Raw genomic sequence first — 21,710 nt, 5'->3', positions numbered from 1 at the left:
CCCATATCACCGTATTCGGCTCACGAGTTTGGGTTGCTCACTGGTCACTACGGGGAGGCTCGTCACCCCAGCGTAGGCCGACAGCTCGACCACGGTATCGCATACCACCATGCCCGGCTCATGAGTCTTAGCGGATCGAGGTATCAAGGTTAAACGGGCTTTTCATTGGTGAGTTTGGTACCTTAGATTCAAGCAGTAGCGTCCATACATGGTGAACATATACTGGGCCAATTGGGTTACTTGACAAGCTCGACTAGTACGAGTGTACGTTGAATTAGTCGACATGGAGCGCAAACGCACCCCTCGTGGCCTAACCACTGCTGATAATCACCGTACGAGTCGGATTCATCGGACGCATCCGTCGTGGCTAAAACAGTTCGGCCACCGATCGTAAACCATTACCGATTGCTTGGACTATATCGTTGCCCCAATCACACTCCAAACAATAACATTCGTATGTAACAACCAAAGACAACATGTGACAACCAAACTAAATATAAATCTTATTTGAGCATTTCAAGAAAACACACACTGCACATGTTACTATACGTAGGCATTTCATCCCTAAATCACATAGTAGTTAGATAGGTTACATAAAGGAAACTGTAACCATAGATGAGGGAATTGAAAATCCTATCTCAACACCCTCATTATATACATTTAAACAAGCATTTTATCAAACACTTAGACTACACATATCAAATATGTGTAATATAATAACTATAACACATATTATGACAAGTCCTTTCACAAAGGAGTTGTCACACGTACAACCATCATATATTTACAATTAATAATCATGGCAAACACAAATCCAAATTCCATATTCATTCAGGCATTTCAACAAACACATAGACTGCATTATTTTCAACATAGTTCATATATATGTGTAATACGTGGAAACATCGTATCTAAGCATATGTGATAGCAATTAAGTTAGTCATAAATCATTAACTGACATTGAAGGCCTTGAAAACTATAACCTAAACATCTATAGTCCGCACCTTTCGCCGGTAGACTCGTAACAGACTCAGTTTAAACACTAAGTCTTTGTCTATGGCACAACGACAACCTATAGCATGAAATAAGTTAGCTATTTCACTATTTAGTCTAATTGAATCCCTAAAACAGATTAGGGTTAGGATTTCTTACTCGAAAACGGAATTGGATTCGTCGGTATAGCAACACGGTAGGGGTGATTCGATATATGGAGTGGCAGGGAAGAATCATTGCAGCAAACCCCAACCCTCAAACACTTCTCCTCACTTTCTCATTCTCTTTTCTCCCTTAGGGTTTTGCAAATTCGTATGGAATGGGAGAGAGAGGGCTTAAGGCACTTATATAGGCCCAAAACTGATCTTAATGGCCCCAGGGCCATGGTATACTTAAAATATAGCTAAAGGGTGACGGTTTTGATCTAACGGAGCTGATCTGGAGGCCCCCTTTTCTGCATACGGTCTGGGGAAAGTTCCCTGACATTGGATCTAGGTCAAGTTAAGTTTTCGGTCCGATCGGATTTACGGATCGACCGAGGAGGATTAGTTTCAGTTCAATGATCACCGTTACTCGATCAGGGCCACAAGTATACTGGCATGTGCTGAAAATTTTCCCTGATCCGAGGGTGCAGTTGGGTTAGAATCTGATGGTCTGAAACCTTAGATTTGGCCTGCAAGGGAATGGCTCAATTCACTTAAGTTTCAGTTTATTTTCTAAAGATATTCACGTTTCTCACACACTTCGCTCCGGGCTCAAGTTGTGCGTTTCTGGATACTATTAGGACTTGATTTCCGAGATAGTTGTCAAGCCTAGTAAGGCGGTCATAACCGTATAGTTTCGTGGTTATCGGACTTTCGACGCGCGGTCCAAGTCCGATACGGAGTTTCGGTGTGCTCCCAAGAGCAACTAGTTTTTGAGATTGATCCTACGTTTCTAGGTAATGTAGCGTTCGCGATTTTGCTAGTTTTGAGTCTAGCAGTTCGTATCAGGGTATGCCAAATCGGTTACGTATCGGTCGATACGTAACGGTAACGGTGGGAACCGTTACCCGTTTCGGGGCCGTATCGATTTTTTGTACCTGTATTGGCCGATATGGGCCTGTTACGGGCGTAACGGCCGTTACTGGCCCATAACGGTCAAAAAACGGTAATTTTTTTTTTGCATTTTAAGCTCCGTTTTTGCTGTTTTTTTGAAACTTCTTGCTTCCAGACTGTTTCTCACTCCTACTACTAATTTCGACCAACCTTGGCTGGATATTTGAGGAAAAAACACATTATATTGCGGATTTTGTTGAATCAAAGCTTGGTGGGCCATTTTTCATAAATTTGTCAAAAATACGCATTTATACTTTTTTTAATATGTTTTTCTGTTTTAATCATCTCATATGATGTGTTAATCATAGTAGAACATGTTAATATGCATTTTACAGATTTGGGGTGCCATTTAATATTTTTTTAATATTTTTTTCTATTTACGCATGAATTTTGACCTTTTTTTTTTAAAATTCGAAAAATCAATTTTTAATGGTTGTTTTGTTGTTTTAATCATGCCATATGATGTGTTAATCATATTAGAACATGTTAATGTGCATTTTACAGATTTGGGGTCCCATTTTATATTTTTTAAATATTTTTTTCTATTTACGCATGAATTTTGCCCCTTTTTTTTAAAATTCAAAAAATCAATTTTTAATGATTGTTTTGCTGTTTTAATCATGCCATATGATGTGTTAATCATAGTAGAACATGTTAATGTGCATTTTACAGATTTGGGGTACCATTTTATATTTTTTAAATATTTTTTTTCTATTTACGCATGAATTTTGCCCCTTTTTTTCAAAATTCAAAAAATCAATTTTTAATGATTGTTTTGCTGTTTTAATCATGCCATATGATGTGTTAATCATAGTAGAACATGTTAATGTGCATTTTACAGATTTGGGGTACCATTTTATATTTTTTAAATATTTTTTTCTATTTACGCATGAATTTTGCCCCTTTTTTTTAGAATTCAAAAAATCAATTTTTAATGATTGTTTTGCTGTTTTAATCATGCCATATGATGTGTTAATCATAGGAGAACATGTTAATGTGCATTTTACAGATTTGGGGTGCCATTTTATATTTTTTAAATATTTTTTTCTATTTTTTTTTTAAAATTCAAAAAATCAATTTTTAATGGTTGTATTGCTGTTTTAATCATGCCATATGATGTGTTAATCATAGTAGAATATGTTAATGTGCATTTTACAGATTTGGGGTGCCATTTTATAATTTTTTAATATTTTTTTCTATTTACGCATTAATTATGGGCCTTTTTTTAAATATTCGAAAAATAATTTTTTAACGATTGTTTTACTGTTTTAATCATGTCATGTGATGTGTTAATCATAGTAGAACATGTTAATGTGTATTTTACAGATTTGGGGTGTCATTTTATAATTTTTTTCTATTTTCGAATTAGTGACTTTATGTTTTTATTTGCTTATATTGGACAGGTTTTGCCTTGGAGCTTCTTAGGGTTTAGTTAGAATATAAAATCATCTTTATTAACATAGGTCATACAGACATACACTCATACTCATATCTAATTATCTAGTGTCTACCTAAACCTAAAGAAATGTCTGGGTCTGGCTAACAACAAGTAAGTGATGATATTGGATGGCAACATTGTGAGAGGGTTGGTGGTACTAGGCATCAAATGAAGTGCAAGTATTGTGATAGATTAGTGACTGGTGGAATTACCCGTCTCAAACAACATTTGGCATATCGAAAGGATCAAGTTGCGCCATGTAGTAGAGTACCGAAAGAGATAATGCTTTTAATGCAAGCTAGTCTGGATGAGTCGAAGGGTAAACGTGTTGCTGTACAAAAGAAGAAAGATGATATTTTGGATGCAGCTCGACAGGAAGTGTTTGGTCCTGAATATATGGGCATTCGTGATGAAGATATTATTGATTATGACGAAGATTCAGATCGAGAATTTACTATAGCTAGGAGAGAGAGCTTGCGTCTAGCTCGTGAAGAGGAAGAACGTCGCTGCATGTTTGGCACGTATGGGTTAGTGTGTGATACAGGGGGGCAGTGGGAGTGGGAGTGGGAGTGCAACTGGAAGTGCCGTTGAACATCGACGAGGTGGTACACGAGGTCGGACTTATGAGTGTATCGAGTCACGATACAGCCAGCAGGAGGTGGGTACATCTAGTGGTGCACAGGGTCCGGGAGGTTCGGAACATCAGCAGGCTCATGGTCTTGGTTATTATGATGGATATTCTTATGGTGAATTGAATTATGGTGGTTATACTGAGCTTGTTCCATCACATTCATGTTGGAGTAGTCTTCCCAATCAATATCTATATGATTCTAAATATCTAGATCCAAATCCAAGTTACTCATCACAACAGACACACTCTCAATCTCAAGATTCTCAACAACCTGAGTACGGGCACCAGTATGGCTATTCGACAGGGCGTTGATGGATATCCTTACTCGGGGTTAAAGTCGTTGCCTAGTCAGGATCAGTCATCATCTGGTTTCGTTTATCTAGTATTTCCTTCTGGCACTGGATATTATGGATTTGCAACACCTACACCCATTGGACAGCCTCAGCCTGATGGTGACGATGACGATGATGTGGAGGTCGAGCAACTACAAAAAAATAGATTTTCATTTTAGTGGTGACTTGTGATTGTGAGTATATATTTGTGTTAAGGTAAGTATTTGCAGCAGACAGCTCACAACAGTATTATTGCAAGAAGCCATGCACACACTTGACACTGCCGAACTTGTATTTAAAATAGCTCCCTTGACAACCAATCAAGTAATCCTTAATCAAGTTGCAGGGGAGTATATCAGACACTACTAATTATTATTTTTTAATATTCTTGACTTGAGGATGTTAGGTCATAGAAAGGAATCACACTATCACAGTCACGTGCACCACACTGCACAGGACCACCGGTATGTTCGAGAAATTCCTCAAAAATAATTGCAAACACCTAATGTAAGATATTTTCATTTTACATTCATTCTAATATATCTATCATTGATAGTAGATAGTTAGAAAATTAAATATATGAATTTTGTAATCAAATTCAGGTTATCTGGTTCATAAATTCATCAGACAGTCCGATACAACTTCTCACCAAAGAGTGGACCGTTACACCACCATAAACATGTTCCAATTTATAAATGAATGCATATTTGGAATGCTTAGAATATTCTGGATTTAATTCATATTTTTTCATATTTTTTTGGCAAAAAAAAAAAATTGCGCCGTTACGAGCCGCTACGCTCCCGTATCACCGTTACGCCCCCGTATCCGTATTGGTTTTGGAGGACACCGTTACGCCAACCGATACCGATACGAGACACCTTGGTTCGTATTTAAAGTGGTTAGAGCTAATTACACAGATAATCTAGTTTAACACTTAGTTAATTCTCGTCTAATTTTTAAAGAATTTGGTCCTTAGTGATTTCTGCCTGAGGTGGTACTCGGGCCTTTGTACGGATTTTTCCGAGACGTTACAACAAACCACAACCCTTGAGAAAACTTTGAAAGTGGATGACCCATCGATTGTAGTTGGTGCCATTGAAACTACATCGTGGGGCCTCTGTACGGGAGTCTTTATCCATAGCTGGGAAGAGATAAGAACGATGCTAAAGAATAAAGTACCTTGCGGCCACAGATCAGAACAGCAACCAGCAAAAGACAGAGACAATAGTAGATCAACAAGGATTGGATGCAACAGTAGATAGCAACAAATCAACAGATCAAAAGATGAGGACGTTAGGGATTGGATGCAGCAGTAGGTGGAGCAGAGAGGTGCTCAGGGACGTGCGTGGGCAGGGACGGGCACAGGTGCGTGCGCAGGCCTGGGGCTGATCGGACGTGCTTCGGGAGGGCCGGATCTGATAGGGGAGGAGACAGGGGAGGGCCGGATTTGATAGACGGTGGTGCCGGTGATGAAGAAGATGCCGGATTAGGATCGGTATCTCTCTGATACCATGTTAATAAAGAGAAAACGATGAAGGCTATGAAGAAAATGATTCTCCTTTGCTTTTCTGTGTGTTTGATACAACCCTGTAGGGTTGAATATATAGAGCTTTTCAACGACTATACAAGGTAAGATGATAAATACAAAATCTTCTACTTATACATCGTCTATCTATAAAATCGGCTATACAAGGCATATGTCCTGTCTAACATCATCCAATTCATATGTATGGACAATCGAAGTTGATAGCGAACTCGTTTGGATGGAAGTTGATAGCAAACTCTTCATTTCCTGTTTGGGATGTACAGGTGGCTTACTGTAATAGCAATTCCCAAAGATCATTTCACAGGAATGTTGAGGAAGTTCACTTTAGTCCAAGTCATATGCAAGGACAATCCTAGAAGGTGATAGATATGTTGAATGGTGGGAGGAGGGTGGGTTGGGAGGGAGGACTTGATGACCAACTTCACCATGCCTAATGGATTAAATTGTCGTTGTTGGTTGATGAAACCTTGGGTTCTTTCTTACTTTTACATGCTCTCTCTTGGGTACTCTAATATTTTAGTGGAGGTAAGCAATTTCTCTAGCATTGCAAATCCTTAGTAGATTTCTTGTCTATGAACCTTTTGAAGTATGGAGCTTCTCCATAATTTAAACACCAGTTGGCTAAATTTTGAAACAAGAAGTTACATTTGTTGAAAACCATCAATCTATAATACTACATGATAGTTAAAATTTAAACCAAGTAATTACAATTACCTGGGCCAGATCTTGTTGGGATGCCCTTGTCTACTTTGTTCCAAAGATTTGCATTGAACTTATATACAATTTAACCTGAGATAGGAATATTTAATCTTAATTAGAATTAAGATCAAGACAACAATATGTAGATAAAAATGTGTAACTATAGATATCTGATTATAGCCCTAACTTGTACATCAACCCTTGGCTCCGTTATGCAAATACCAAATAAGATTCTAAGCCTTTGAGTACTTCTTGATGGGTGGAGAAGTTACTGTACAAACAAATGGGATTAAAGAAATAAACTGCAAAAGTGTTAAATCAATAGAATTAGTACTATTCTTAGATAAAAACAATGACATTTCATAAGAAAAATAATTAATAATCATTACCCACGATGTAAATATTTTGATGGAGCTGCTTATTGCACCTTTTATCAATAATCTTGTAGTATTTCTTACATCCTCTACTTTGATTTTCATTGTCAGTTTTGCATGATTCACTGAATCATACAAGAATCCCATTGTTTGCTTTACATTCCTACATAACAAATTGAGGATTTCAGCAAGAGGTTCAATTGTGGCATTTGTTTCCTTGGCTTTCATCTGGATGTTCTCTGAGTTGATAATTGTCGTTACCAGTGTTGTCAAAATCATTATCGTATCACAAATAGTAATAGGGGCTGAACCGTATTGAATCGCGTATTGTAAGATATATATATAAAAATAATTTTCTTAAAATTTTGAAAAGAATGGAAAATATAAATAAATCGTAACAAAATAAATATTAAACTAATCAATTATACTTTTGCCATCAATATGCACCTAGTATTATCGTGTCATGATAGTGTTAAATGATTCTTATCTTCCCTTATTTTTTTGTCTTTCAAGAAATTTCCCTACAAGGATCTTTTAATAATTTATGTTCTTGTTACCTTTCTTAAGTGTAAAATTATGTTTGAAAAGCCGTATTTGATTCTGTAGACTGATGAAAAAAGATATTTTGATTTCTAACCATCATTCAATAATACATATAACCCTATTGTCATAAAAAAAATCAATAATACATATAAATCAACATATGATTGTAACCATCCATAAAAATATTCCAAATAAGTCATACATCAATTTGGTGTTTCAACCAGTTAAGAAGTCAGAAATCATTAAAAAAAAATCCATGATTTAACATTGAAGAGAATATGTATCATCTAATTTCTTATAAAGAATAAATAAAATAATTTACCTTTTTTAAATAGTTCTTAAAGCTCCTACAATTTAAAAACATAATATGAAAGCTAAGTGAAGCTTAAAATAGAAGAGAAGAAGTAAAATTTGAATAGTAAATTGAATGATTCAAATTATAGAATTGTAGGATTCACATAAAACAGGGATTCAAGGTGGGATTCATATCTTTTTGCTTAAGATTCGACTCAAATCATATGTTGCAAATCGTAAATCGTAGGAGTTTGACAACACTGGTTGTTACTTGCTTTCATACGCTCTGGCCTTTGCTTCCGCCTATTCTGAATTTGGCCAATCTTTCAATTTAAACATCTGCATAACAAATGTCTATCTACATGTACTCTTCAATGAGATGTCAAATATGGGAAATTGGGTTATTCTTGGTTGAAGCAACACATGATTTTCTGTACAAATCCTCATTAAGTCCACCACCAATTATGATTGTATATAAAGCTACTAATCGTCCCTATTGTATCATCTATTTCTTTTAACTTATCCAAATTTTCAATAGCCTCTGGCATGAGGCGTCAATGCAATATGTTGTGCATGGATTCCAGAAGAAGTGTGTCCTCTTTTCCATCAACATTATGTCAACAACCATAATTGATTTTGTCATTTATAACCATATGAACCACCAGAAGTTGGAATGATGCAGGACATGAAATTCAAGTATGATGTGCAAGAATTCAGGCTTAGATCATACCAATTCAAAAACAGTTACACAAATTCCACATCCCACATGATAGTCCAAACATTCAATGAAAGGAGAATCTATGTGGGTTCAGGCCAACACAGGCTAGGGCTGGACCAATAAAAATTATAAGCCAAACGATGTCAAAGGGAAATAGAAATCAGCCACACATGCATAAGAATCAGTCCCTAATCCAAGGGATTCCCCAATTTCAATTCAAGGAACCCTAGGGTGAAAAAAAAGGGCAAATAAATTAAGGCTAATGCAAACTAAGGCTAGGGTTTAGGAAATAGGAATGAAAAGAGGAAAACCTGACCCGGAGAAAGCTCCTGCGTGCAGATGGTGACCCGGAGTTGACGCACGTGCGTGGGTGGGCTGGCCGCACGTGTGATAGAAGCCCACCTCTCCAAAGTGACACTTAGGCCTTGGTCGGCCGGGGGAGACCTCCAATCTCTCCAAGTTTGATGACGATCCGATGTAAGGTCGAGGCGTAGTGCTCCACTGAAGTTCTAGCCTTCCTACAGGTCCAGATTTTGAAAACTGGCTGTAGGGGGATGAATAGCTGCAAAAGCTGGAAAATTCAAAGCAATGATAATGATAGAAGATGAGAGATATGGATGGAAGAGGGTAGGGGCGGATGGGGATAGATGTGGCTTTGCACTACGGTAGTTAGCCCTTCGAAGAAGGGAGGGCTTCGCACCCACTTTTGAATTCTTCCACAACTCATGAAGAGAGCAGAAAAATAAAGCAGAAATTTTTATTAAACTTGAATGTATAAAAAGAACTACAAGGGGTGCCTATTTATATGGAAAATCTTATACCCCGAGACTCGCACCATGTGAAAACCTATTACTTGGTGGTGAAGTAAACTAAAATAAAAACCAAACAAAAAAATCTAAAGCGTTCACGATGTTCTATATAATAACAATAAGCAAAACCTAAAATATGACATCAATCCGACGAGTGGGCCATGATCATGAGATTCCATGATGGGCTTTTCTTGACTATCGGGCCCACCATTTTGAACCAAAACTTCATCTTCTAGCTAGAAGGCCCTCCCTGGACGTTGTCGTCGAGCTAGATTGATGGTGGGGCCCTCCTTCTGCGTACGTACGTGCATAAAGGGGTGATGTGCATGCGCGTATGCGCATAATGTCCCCATCAATTCTCCCCAGCTGCGAAGATTTCGCCACTGGAAAAATAAAACTCTTGAAACGATCAAGGATATCAGGATCAAGTCTCTGAAGCTCTTCCTCAGTGAGCCATGTGCTGTTTGAAGCTGGGCGTGACTTCCATTTAACCAGGTACTTATGAAACCCGCCGTCCGACATGGATATTATCTGATGGTCCAGAATATCCTCTATTTCCTCTCTAGGTGTGGGAAGGGTAGGTATGTGAGGTAAAGGCTAAGAAAATGGGTCGGGAAGGTTAGGCATGGGACAAAGTAGCTAGGAAGATGGGTCAGGATAGGTAGGTATGGGAGGTAGAGGTTGGGAAAATGGGTCGGGACGGGTAGGTATGGGAGGTATAGCTTGGAAAAATGGGTTAGGAGGGGTAGGTATGGGACATAGTAACTGGGAAGATGGGTCGGGATGGATACGTATGGGAGGTAGAGGCTGGGAAAATGGGTCGGGAAGGGGCCATGGATCAAAGGAAAAGTCTAATGAATCAGGATGGTTAGGCAAAAAGCTGGACAATGCATCAATGGCCCCTTGAAATACAACCAGATCTTCCACATTGAATGTAGAACTAATTCCCATGGAGGGTGGAAGATTTGCCACATACGCATTGAGACCGTTTCGTTTTATAATTTTGATGAGTCCAGCACTACGCGCGTGTAACTTACGAACGGCCCCTGGAGGATACCGCTCGGGCCTGATGCGGACTATCACAAAGTCCCTTATATTGAATTCCTTGAAACATTTACGCTTGTCTGTAGAAAATTTGCCTGATTTCTAGATGCCATGAATGAATGTGATGCCCAAAAGACTCTGCAGGCTCTGATGGCCCATAGGACAGTGACATAGGGACAAGATCAATAGGTTTCTCAGGTTTATTACTAGTAATGACTTCATAAGGACTGAGACCTGTGGACCTATCGATAGAACTATTAAACGCAAACTCGGCTATAGGTATTACGGTGTCCCATGTTCTGGTGTGCTTTATATCCCTCCTAGGGGGAGACTCATCCAGTAGATCATCAGGAAAGACATCATGAAACTAATTCACTACTGGAATGGCCTCAGTAGGTAACTCTACACTAGCCTCTGGTGCACACTCTCTAGCCACAAGGCCGCACATGTTGTACCCCTCAAAATAATGGTCTTAATGTCCCTCATGGGGTGGGGGTACGGGTACATGCCCATGACTGATTCCTTGGCCACCTCCATTCATTGGTCTATCCTCCTGGCCACCTGCCCGAGATTGGCTATCTTCTCTAATGGTAGGGTTTGTCTTGAGGGAGGCCTCTATTTGGTCAAGGCGTTGATCTATGTTTTATTCTAAGCGCTTACCCCAAGACTCGATCTGCTGGGACAACTTGTTTAGTGACTCTAGCAGTTGTTCCATGTTTAGTGTAGGGTGTTAGCCAAAACCATGACCCGCACGTGTGGGCGTACAACTTGCAACTCCACTTAAGGACTTTCTACAACGACTATATGGGACTAAATGATTCTATGAGACTCTATATGAGGGAAACTACGTAGTGCTACTAAAATCCAGCAATATAGTTGTCAAAATAAGGGAATAACAGAAAGTTATGGCAATGTAAATTGCTTACTTCCTGCTAACAGAAATTTCAGCAACTAATATCCGGGACTATGGACTCCTAAAAGCTACATATGATGAACTGAATGCATGATGGACTCAAACAAACTAACCCTAAACATGTAATGTATTTCCCTATAAGAACCCTAAGCTTTAATACCAAATTTGATACAGGACAAGAAATTCAAGTATGATGTGTAAGAATTCAGGCTTAGATCATATCAATTCAAAAACAGTTACACAAATTCCACATCCCACATGATAGTCCAAACATTCAATGAAAGGGGAATCTATGCGGGTCCAGGCCGACACAGGCTAGGGCTGGACCAATAAAAATTATAAGCCAAATGATATCAAAGGGAAATAGAAATCAACTACACATGCATAAGAATCAGTCCCCAATCCAAGGGATTCCTCAATTTCAATTCAAGGAACCCTAGGGTGAAAAAAATAGGCAAATAAATTAGGGCTAATGCAAACTAAGGCTAGGGTTTAGGAAATAGGAATGAAAAGAGGGAAACCTGATCTGGAGAAAGCTCCTGCGTACAAATGGTGACCCGGAACTGACGCACGTGCGCGGGTGGGCTGGCCGCACGTGTGATGGAAGCCCACCTCCATAAAGTGGCACTTAGACCTTGGTCGGCCGGAGGAGACCTCCAATCTCTTCAAGTTTGACGACGATCCGACGTAAGGTCGAGGCGTAGTGCTCCGCCGAAGTTTTAGTCCTTCTACAGGTCCAAATTTTGGAAACTGGCTGTAGGGGGATGAATAGCTGCAAAAGCTGAGAAATTCAAAGCAATAATAATGATAGAAAATGAGAAATATGGATGGAAGAGGGTAGGGGCGAATGGGGATAGATGTAGCTTCGCACCATAGTAGTTAGCCCTTTGAAGAAGGGAGGGCTTCGCACCCACTTTTGAATTCTTCCACAACTCACAAAGAGAGCAGAAAAATAAAACAAGAATTTTTATTAAACTTGAATGCATGAAAAGAACTACAAGGGGTGCCTATTTATAGGGAAAATCCTATACCCCAAAACTTGCACAATGTGAAAACCTATTACTTCGAGGTGGAGTAAACTAAAATAAAAACCAAACAAAGAAATCTAAAGCATTCACGATGTTCTAAATAATAACAATTAGCAAAACCTAAAATATGACATCAATCCGACGAGTGGGCCATGATCATGAGATCCCATGATGGACTTTTCTTGACTATCGGGCCCACCCTTTTGAACAAAAACTTCGTCTTCTAGCTAGAAGGCCCTCCTTGGACGTTGTCGTCGAGCTAGATCGATGGTGGGGCCCTCCTTCTGTGTATGTACGTGCGTAGGCGGGTGGTGTGCGTGCGCGTGTGCGCATTATGTCCCCATCATGTAATGTATACTTCACATCTTTCACATTTCTAGATGCATCAACTGACTTGTAAAATATTGTACCACTCGTGGAGTACACCACAAATTAATCACAATTTCTTCGTAGGGCAAGTCCAATCGCACAACCATCACACCATATTGTTATCAAGCTTTTTACTAACTTTTTATGCCTTTCTTTTAGTCACCTACATATCAAGATATTTAACATCGATTTGATTTGGACTAGAGAGTTTAATTCCTAGTTCGACCTCAGCTATCATATCTGTTGGAAATGTCACATTTTGTAGAGTCTCAGCCTCTTAGGTACCCCAATGTTGCAACATGTGTGTATATTTATCTTTTCTAACTATTCGCGTCTCCATGAAACTGTTCTTACATCTCCGTTATTATCTCCATGTAACTGTTGTTATCTCCACCTTCTCATAACTAAGAGACTGTGAGAGAGGATTTCAAGCTCTCTCATTGTTCCTTTCCCATTTTCTTATCAAACACCATAAATTTAACATGGTATCAGAGTAGGAAACCTAATTAGATAACTCTCTTCTCCTCTTCTCTTCATCCCATTTTTTTATTTGTTTCTTTTCTTGCCAGCAAGCCCCATCATGTTATAACCCTGTTGTTTCTGTGGTTGGCTATAGATATTTTATCTCTTTTATTGTTGATTAGTCATGCTTTACTTGGTTATATTTTATGAGAAGTAGAGATGAGGTTCCATCTGTTGTAAAAGTGTTTCACAAGATGGTTCAGACTTGATTCAAGAAAAGATATAAAGGTTTTCTGGTCCAACAATTCACATGAGTGTTTGGAGAAGAAAAGGATTCCTAGGAATGTTTCGGGGAGTTCTACGAATGTTTCGAGGAGTTCTATTATCTAGAATTGTTCGCCCCTTTATTCTTCCATCCATTTGTTAAGATGAGTTTGTCAAGGATTCCTACGAATGTTTCGGGGAGTTCTATTGTCTAGAATGTGGTGCTCTGTAGAAATCTTGGGGTTGGTTTGGATGTCTGTAAGTTCTATTAGTTGTGAAGGCTTTAGAGGTAACTCACAAGTGTTGTTTGGACAGGAAGTTTCACCTATAAGAGAGTTACAAGCTGTCAATCAGTTACAGCTGTTCAATGCATTTAAAATCCTGAGAAACAGAAGTGATTTACTTACCTGTAAACAACTCACACCTCTTCCAGGTGTAACTTGTTTACAACTTGAAAAGTCACAAGCATCCAAAAGCCCCCTTTAACGTTGAGGAGCTGAGATCATATGGGGTGCTTTTAAGTAAGCTTTAGGAGGTGAGCATGGATTTCTTGGTAATTTGTGCAAATGATGGGTTTGTCTATCCATGTTCCAAAGTATAGAGGGTTCCTATCCCACATCAGGTTGAAGTGTTTGCTTGGGTGGCCAAGACGAACAAAATTCTGACAGTTGATAATATGAAGAAAAGGAACCTCACAATCCCTAACAGGTGCATCATGTTTAAGAACGACGAAGAGTCAGTTGATCAGCTATTCCTCCATTGCATTTCTGCAGTGAATGCACTATTTGGGGTAATTTTCTTCAGCCTTTTTTTATGTACATTGGGCTGCAAATAGATCTTCTTAGTGATAGCTGGTTGGATTGCTGTATTGTTTCCTCCATGAAGAACTGTCATACAGAACATGGTCTTAATTATAGCGCGCACACAGAGAGAGAGAGAGAGAGAGAGAGAGAGAGAGAGAGAGAGAGAGAGAGAGAGAGAGAGAGAGAGAGAGATCCCCAAATCATTTCTCAATGATGATCCCGAGAGAGAGAGAGATCCCCAAATCATTTCTCAATGATGATCCTGACCTTCGATATTTATAGTTAAATGTGAGCCATTAAAAGTTCTTTTTAATTTTCTTAATTCAGCTACAGTTAGTAATGGCCAATGCCATCCAATCAGCTTAATTTTCTTCCTATAACGTTTAGAGGATAGAATCCAGAAAATGGATGGTTTCCAATCATCAATCAAAGGGAAAAATAAAAATAAAAACATGGTTAGATCTGATCATCAGGCCATCTCATCATATCATCTCCAATCACAACATAGACAAAGTGTACTCATTTTCACTTGCCTCATAAAAAATGGAAATGATTCTAGCAGTGGCTCAAGATTCTTTCCAAAGATGTCATGTGATAGGGCCTCCAACAGTACCATCTTGGTGGTTCATTGTAGAGGGAATATGAACTCCTAAGTGCACTTGTTGGAGTCTGTATCGTATACTAGATGCTGGAAGGCTTATATAGCCTTCATGGCCAATTGTTCACCAGTCCATTGCCCATTCGGAAATCAAAGGCTACTGACATGAGGACTTTCTAATCCGTCTCTCCACATGTGGCAATGCACCATGTTTTGTGGGATCCTTCATCAGGTGGACCAAACATTTGTGCCATTGCCCAAGATTTTGGGCCATGTATAAGCATCAAGTGGGTCATATTCATACCAAAAGGAGAGGGTGTGTGTGTGTTACCAATGGTCTGAGATACGTCCATGACCCACGTGATAACCAAACCAATCTGATCTTCTAGCCTCAGCATATACATGATTGGACCCATCGGAAGAAAAGTCCATATCTGGTACATCTAGCCTCTTGAATAGCCTTAGCAGGGTTCAGTAGGACAATGAAGAAGTCATGATTTATTGTTGGCCTGTTTCAGGTCTTACTATAACAAGGCATTCATTTCATTTAAGTTATAAAGCACATGTATCATGCCGTTTTGCATGTTCTGATCATATCCATATCTTGGCATTGCTACAGAATTCAATCCTCTTTTTTACATTAATATATCATTGAAGCGGGATGTGGAGATTCGAGGATTTGTAGACAAACGATCTCAGCACAAAATTCCAGTCTAGCTTTCTGAATAACCTATCCTTTTATAGATAACAAGTGTTGGTTTCTGCACTCGGAAGCTGAAGATTTGCCTGAATAGTGACTTCCAAAAAACTAAAGAGTGATAGAACCTTTGGGGAGTTCTTGATGTAAATGCCTGGCAGGAGGAATAATCGTGTAAGAGGGTGTCCAGATGCACCCATTCTACACAAGATGGTTCCATGTTTTAATCATCCATATTGTTGATCCTTTCAACTGCACCATGGATCATGAATGCATTGAAAATATGGCAGATTGAATATCCTAACCCTTCAATCAGGAACCTATTAAAAGAAAGTTATGAAAAAAATGCATAATTGCCTCGAAAAAAGTCCAAAGGCTAGATGGCTAGGATCTTCTGACTAGGAAGATTTTTGGGTCATCCAACATCCTTGGTGAGGCCCATCTGATCAATGGTCTGGATAGTTGAACATTGCTTCACTAAGGGGTCGTTTGGGAGTGGGTAATCAGTGGTAATTGGTGTGTTTGGAATAGTGTATTTGATGTGAATTGGAATCCAATTCACATCAAATACACCAAAAACCTATTTTTGTAGTCATAGCAAAACCATGTGATTCCATTTCACATGAATTCCAATTACTATTGATTACCACCAATTTGCAAGTCACATTCCTCTCTCTCACTCTCTCTCCACAAATGCATTCCAAATATAGACAGCCAAACACTTTCACATTGATTCCAATGGATTTTGTCTTTAGGATGCCAAACACAACTAGTGATTCCATTTCAAATGGATTCTATGATAATTGCCAATGCATATCAAATACATGCTCCCAAACGACCCCTAATGTGTAAGGGGTAATCAGGGAACTTACATGCAATGATTTAAATATTGATAGCATCGAAAGATATATTGGTTGACCTATCAAGACTGCATGTAGACAATACGATATATAAGGGGAGTTGTTAAATTCCCTTGTATCGTACAAAATATTGCAATATATTGTCGATATATTGTGATATGTCGATACATTACGATATTTTTCCAAAAACCCTTCATAAAATTCCTTCGTATCAATGATATATTGCAATACATTATGATATGCATCGGCAATACATTGCAACACATTCCCCTACGAGAAATTTGGAAAAAAAAAGGATCGCAAATAACCCCCAAAAAATCCCATTTTTTCTCCTGAATTTTTTTAGGGGAATATTTTCTTATACTTGTATTGTATGATTTATGAATTAAATGAACTCATTTTAGATATAATTGTATCACGTTTGTCAGACAATGCATAGTTAGGACTACATATAAAGGAAACTTGTTGTGCATAATTATTTGTTCGTGATTTTTTTGAGTTCTAAGTGTGTAACCATTTCTGTTACAGTATATCTTAAAGTTTATTGAAAAATTCCATCATTTCCTAATGTTTCCCTCAATTAGTGATACATTTCCTGATCCATGAGATATTTCCCATGCGATACCAATATATTTCCATTTCCTAAGGGTGCGATACATGCATCGAGACTGATATTTAAATCATTGCTTACATGAACCCTTTATTCCTTCTCCTTACTGAATATTTTAAAGTGCAGGCTCTTATAAAATTTTGCTCACTGTTCTCATCGAGAACTTCCCTATGAAATATCTATAATCTGCAAACATCAATTTATCTCTAATCTTTTCACATTCTTAAGTTCTAGCTGTAAGGCTGCATTTGGATGCAAGATAAAATTGGATAACAAAAATAAATGAATGGTGTTTCCTAGCATTCAGAATGAGCATGTAGCCTCAAATTTCAATTATGTTCCTTCTGGTTCCAAACCTGAAATTGATGTGCTTGCAGTTTGGAGCCCAGACCCTCAATATGAATGTACATAGGCAAACTACAATCTTGGTTACTTCCACTTAGTTGAGTAACACTTGCAATTCAATTAGATAATGCATCCAAATGCACCCTGTGAATTACCGATCAAACTTTCCAAGGATCAACTGCTGAATCATGTTACACTCGTGGTCTTGTTGGTACAGGTATTCAATGAAATAAACAGCCGTGAGATGGAGAAGATGAATGTTTTCCATGACATGTTCAGCAACTGGATCTTCATCTCCGTCGTTTCTTCCACAATTGTATTCCAAGTCATTATAGTTGAGTATCTAGGTGCAATTGCAAAAACCGTATCACTGAGTTGGCATTTATGGTTACTCAGCATCCTAATTGGGTCTGTGAGCTTGATCATTGCAGTCATCTTGAAGTGCATTCCAGTGAAATCTGTCAAGAATGTAGTTGGTGGCCCCCGTGGTTATGAACCACTCTCTAGTGGCCCGGACATGGCATGAAAGAATGGATCAATGGTCTACTAGTCCAGACCTTGGTTTGCTACAGGTGTTGGTACTAGTGTTTTGACCCTCTTTTTTTCCCCCTTGGTGAGGACATGTCCATTCCCTTTTTAACAACTTTTTAAGTGCTTGTATATAGAAAGAGAAATTCCAAGTGAACAGGCTTGAGTGCACTTGCAAGTGAACTCAACATGCCTATTCATCGAGCAATCCACTGTATAGAGAAATCGGACTGCATACTGAGTTACTCGGTACGCTCTTATCGTACTGAGTAAACTCTGTTGGGCCCACCGTGAATGTATGTGGTTTATCCACACCGTCCATCTGTTTTCCCAGATCATTTAAGGGGTTGAGACCAAAATTGAAGCATATCCAAAGCTGAAGTCGACCATACCACATGAAACAGTGGGAATAATGATTTCCACCGTTGAAACCTTGCTAGGCCCCACAGTGATGTTTATTTGCATTCCAACCTGTTCATAAGATCACAAAAACATGGATGAAGGGAAAACACCAATATAAGCTTGATCCAAAACTTCTGTGGCCCTCAAGAATTTTTCAACAGTAGATGTTCAATTCACACTGTTTCCTGTGGTGTGGTCCATTTGAGCTTTGAATATGCTTTATTTTTGGGCCCTAAAATTATCTGGTAAAATAGATGGGAGTGGATAAAATATATAAATCATGGTGGACCCCACAGAGTTTACTCACTACGCTTGGCATACTGAGTTACTAGGCAATCCTCTTCCCTGTATAGAAGCCTTGTTCTATACACCCAATACATGAATGTTTAAAGAGAAATTGACCAATGTTTTACATTCTACATACATGTATGGTCCACCTAATGGTCAGATCAGACTGATTTTTGAGACAAGGCCATCTACACAGTGGGTTTCGCTTTATTTGTGGATCTGATCTGCCTTTTTGTACAGTGTAGGGCGACTTCACTTACAAAGTGCACTAGTGTGCCTTCACTTGGTATTCTTATATGTTTTTTTTTTTCCTGTTCAAATCATGGATGAGATTGGAATTTTTGGTGGGAAGCTGTATAATTGGAATTCTAGATGAGTAGAGAGTTAGTCACCATTCTTTCTCGTAGCTTGACCAGATGGGCCACCATCTGCTTGAGCTCCAAGTGATATATAAATGTGCTTTCAAAACCTTCTGTTTCAGACACTGCTATGTAGCTCAACCTCATTCATGTTGTTGGTTTTTTTTTTTCAATAAGTCACGAATGCCCATGAATGTTGTTGAAACGGTCGATCAAGCTGTCTCTTTCTCTTGGAAAACAATAGTATGATGTCAATTATTACTGTTTAATTTAGACAATGACCTTGAGTTTTCAAAATTACTTGTATGTGTTGTTACTTTTAAATGAGCCTGGATCAAATGCAATGCTTTACCTTAAGTGTGTCCAAGTGTTTTAATTAATTGTACACTAGGGAATGTGGCATGTGCAACGGACATGGAGAGGAAAGGACAGAGTGGGACACTTAGGGAATAAGCCAAAAAGAAAAAGAAAGGCCGAGAGGGTGAAGCAACACGTGTGTGCGTATACGTGCAAAGAGAGAAGGGTTGAATTGTGGATGGCTAATCCCAACAAAAGTGTCCAAACCAGACATCATAACTTGAACCAGTGCAACAAATGTATGGAGTTAACATAACACATTTATGTGGTGGCCCCACAAAGCCGTTTGCTGCTTTGTATAGCTACTTGTGAGAAGAAGCATATAAGCAACAATGCCCTTGAGAAGCCACCTTATCTAATTGCAAGGGCAAAATTGTCCAAACACAGGTTAGGTATAGAATGTAAGCTGTCGTTTGCTCTGTGGGTGAAATCAACAACCACAATTTTCAGTATCCAAAATACCCTTACCTTAACGCCAGGTAAGCTAATTACGGTTACAGAAATGTCCAAAGAGGCATGGACTCTGATCTCCCCCCCGTGGTAAGCTAATTACGGTTACAGAAATGTCCAAAAGCTGCTCCTGTTATACATGGTAGAGATTTAACGACATGGACTACAACATACTTAGATGCATATTGCACGTTAAGTTTAATTTACAAAGATTTGTATTGGATCCGGACTCCTTTTAAAAACTTGCAGACTCGAACTAAGACCATTTGGAACCTTAGGCCCTGTTTACATGTGAAAGTCACACCAATTGAATGACATGGGTTAGTATTATCATCCGTTTCTGCCTCGAGCACAAAAGGGAAGTAAAATGGATTGGGGAAAAAATGGGTCATTTTAATGTCTTTCTGCTCAATGGCTTGCAAAACAAAATGCCTGGTTTATTCATATTCAAACCCTTCAAGATGAAAGTCTGAAACAAAAAAGGAACTATCCTGCTCAAAGAGGCATTTGGGCCTCCTGCACTGAGCTACCGGGAGTTATTTGATACTCTGGATTGGTATGGCGCTTTATATGCAGGCATTTGGAAATTGAACTTGTGGCGTACGTTAACTCAAATTAAGCTGACTAAATTGTCGAACCCACAGTTGTTAAGTCAGACGTATTGGTTGATGCTCTCATTAATCTGTTGCATGACTATACTCACTAGTAAAGAGCAATCCTATCATCTGATTTGCAGACACTCATTTTTCCAAATGCGACTGTTGGATATTTTTCATTTTTAACTGTCAGATAAATGTCCAACTGTCCTGCAGTAATAGGTAATCAGATAAGTGTGATTTTTGATCTATGATATGCCTAAAAATTGGATCCATAATTTGGATAGTTTAACTTGACTTACCTTAACGCCGGGCATGTAATTTCGAAGTAATTTCCAGGTGCCTCTGTATCATCCGCCGTACACTAGACATATATACGGCCATTTGGACTCACTAATTCGTGGAGGTACTGTAGTTAGAGAATAGCCCCAAAATTGCACTGAGTTAATGATCCTAACTATAAAAAAATCCGGGTTCAAATGACATGTATATAACATCGGAGCATGTGCACCCTGTTGATCCTTTGCCTTTAATCCTACAGCAGAAAAGACCTCCATCGATTCGACCAGGGTCTCAACGATTTGACTGAATTTGTGAGTGCATTCTCATATTGCACGCTATGACTTTTTGTATGTTTTCAATTCGACCAATGGATGTGAGTGGATTCCTATTAGTTCAACCCATCGGTCTGACCGGCGGAACGCTTTAAGTTTGAGTAAGTGCAGGTTTTTGTTTCTAAACTTGTACGAGAGTATATAAATACCTTCCTAATTGCAATTAGGGTTAATGATGAAAGAAGCTTAGCACTAATATTCAATAGTTTTGAAGGAAAATTTAGGGTAAGTTATTCCATCACTTGTAACCTTCTTTTGATTATAGTGGATTGATCATTGCTTTGTGGCGTTGGTTTTTCCCCACAAGTGTTTTTCACATTAAAATTAAAACTCATGTGTTCTCTATGTTTATTTATATTTTTTGTTCTCTATTGCTTGTTTGATTATGATTTAAGGTTGCTTCTGCTCCCAACACACCCTACTATAATACTATGATGATCAAAATCAAGCCAATCCAATTATCATATGGGACATGTGAACTGAGAAGTTTTGGGTGGTTCGCATTTTTTAATGGTATGGTCCACCTTATAATTGGACCAGTTGGATTTAGGATGTCTAATTATTGTTGGATGGTTTAGATGTCATAGACACAAATCCCGTGTGGGCCTCAAAATTGGACTCCACTTACCTAAAAAGAACAAAGCGCATT

General features: G+C 38.6%; 1 protein-coding gene across 4 annotated transcripts in view; it reads left to right on the top strand.

Annotated features, from left to right (window-relative positions):
• Positions 1-19,322, top strand: part of LOC131226667 (probable calcium-transporting ATPase 9, plasma membrane-type) — a 79,196-nt gene extending 59,874 nt beyond the window's left edge. For 2 of the 4 annotated variants that reach the window (XM_058222283.1, XM_058222284.1), the window contains one exon: positions 17,685-19,322. In XM_058222283.1, coding sequence (XP_058078266.1) covers positions 17,685-17,993 — 309 coding nt within the window. In that variant the 3' untranslated portion in view covers positions 17,994-19,322. Of the gene's footprint in view, positions 1-15,574; positions 16,125-17,499; positions 17,638-17,684 lie in introns of those variants that run through there. The other 2 variants (XM_058222285.1, XM_058222287.1) reach the window with 2 other exon arrangements.
• The last annotated feature ends 2,388 nt before the right edge of the window (positions 19,323-21,710 follow it).

This window comes from Magnolia sinica, chromosome 15, assembly GCF_029962835.1.
Source record: "Magnolia sinica isolate HGM2019 chromosome 15, MsV1, whole genome shotgun sequence".
NCBI lineage: Eukaryota > Viridiplantae > Streptophyta > Magnoliopsida > Magnoliales > Magnoliaceae > Magnolia > Magnolia sinica.
This window is presented reverse-complemented; position numbering and strand designations above follow the sequence as displayed.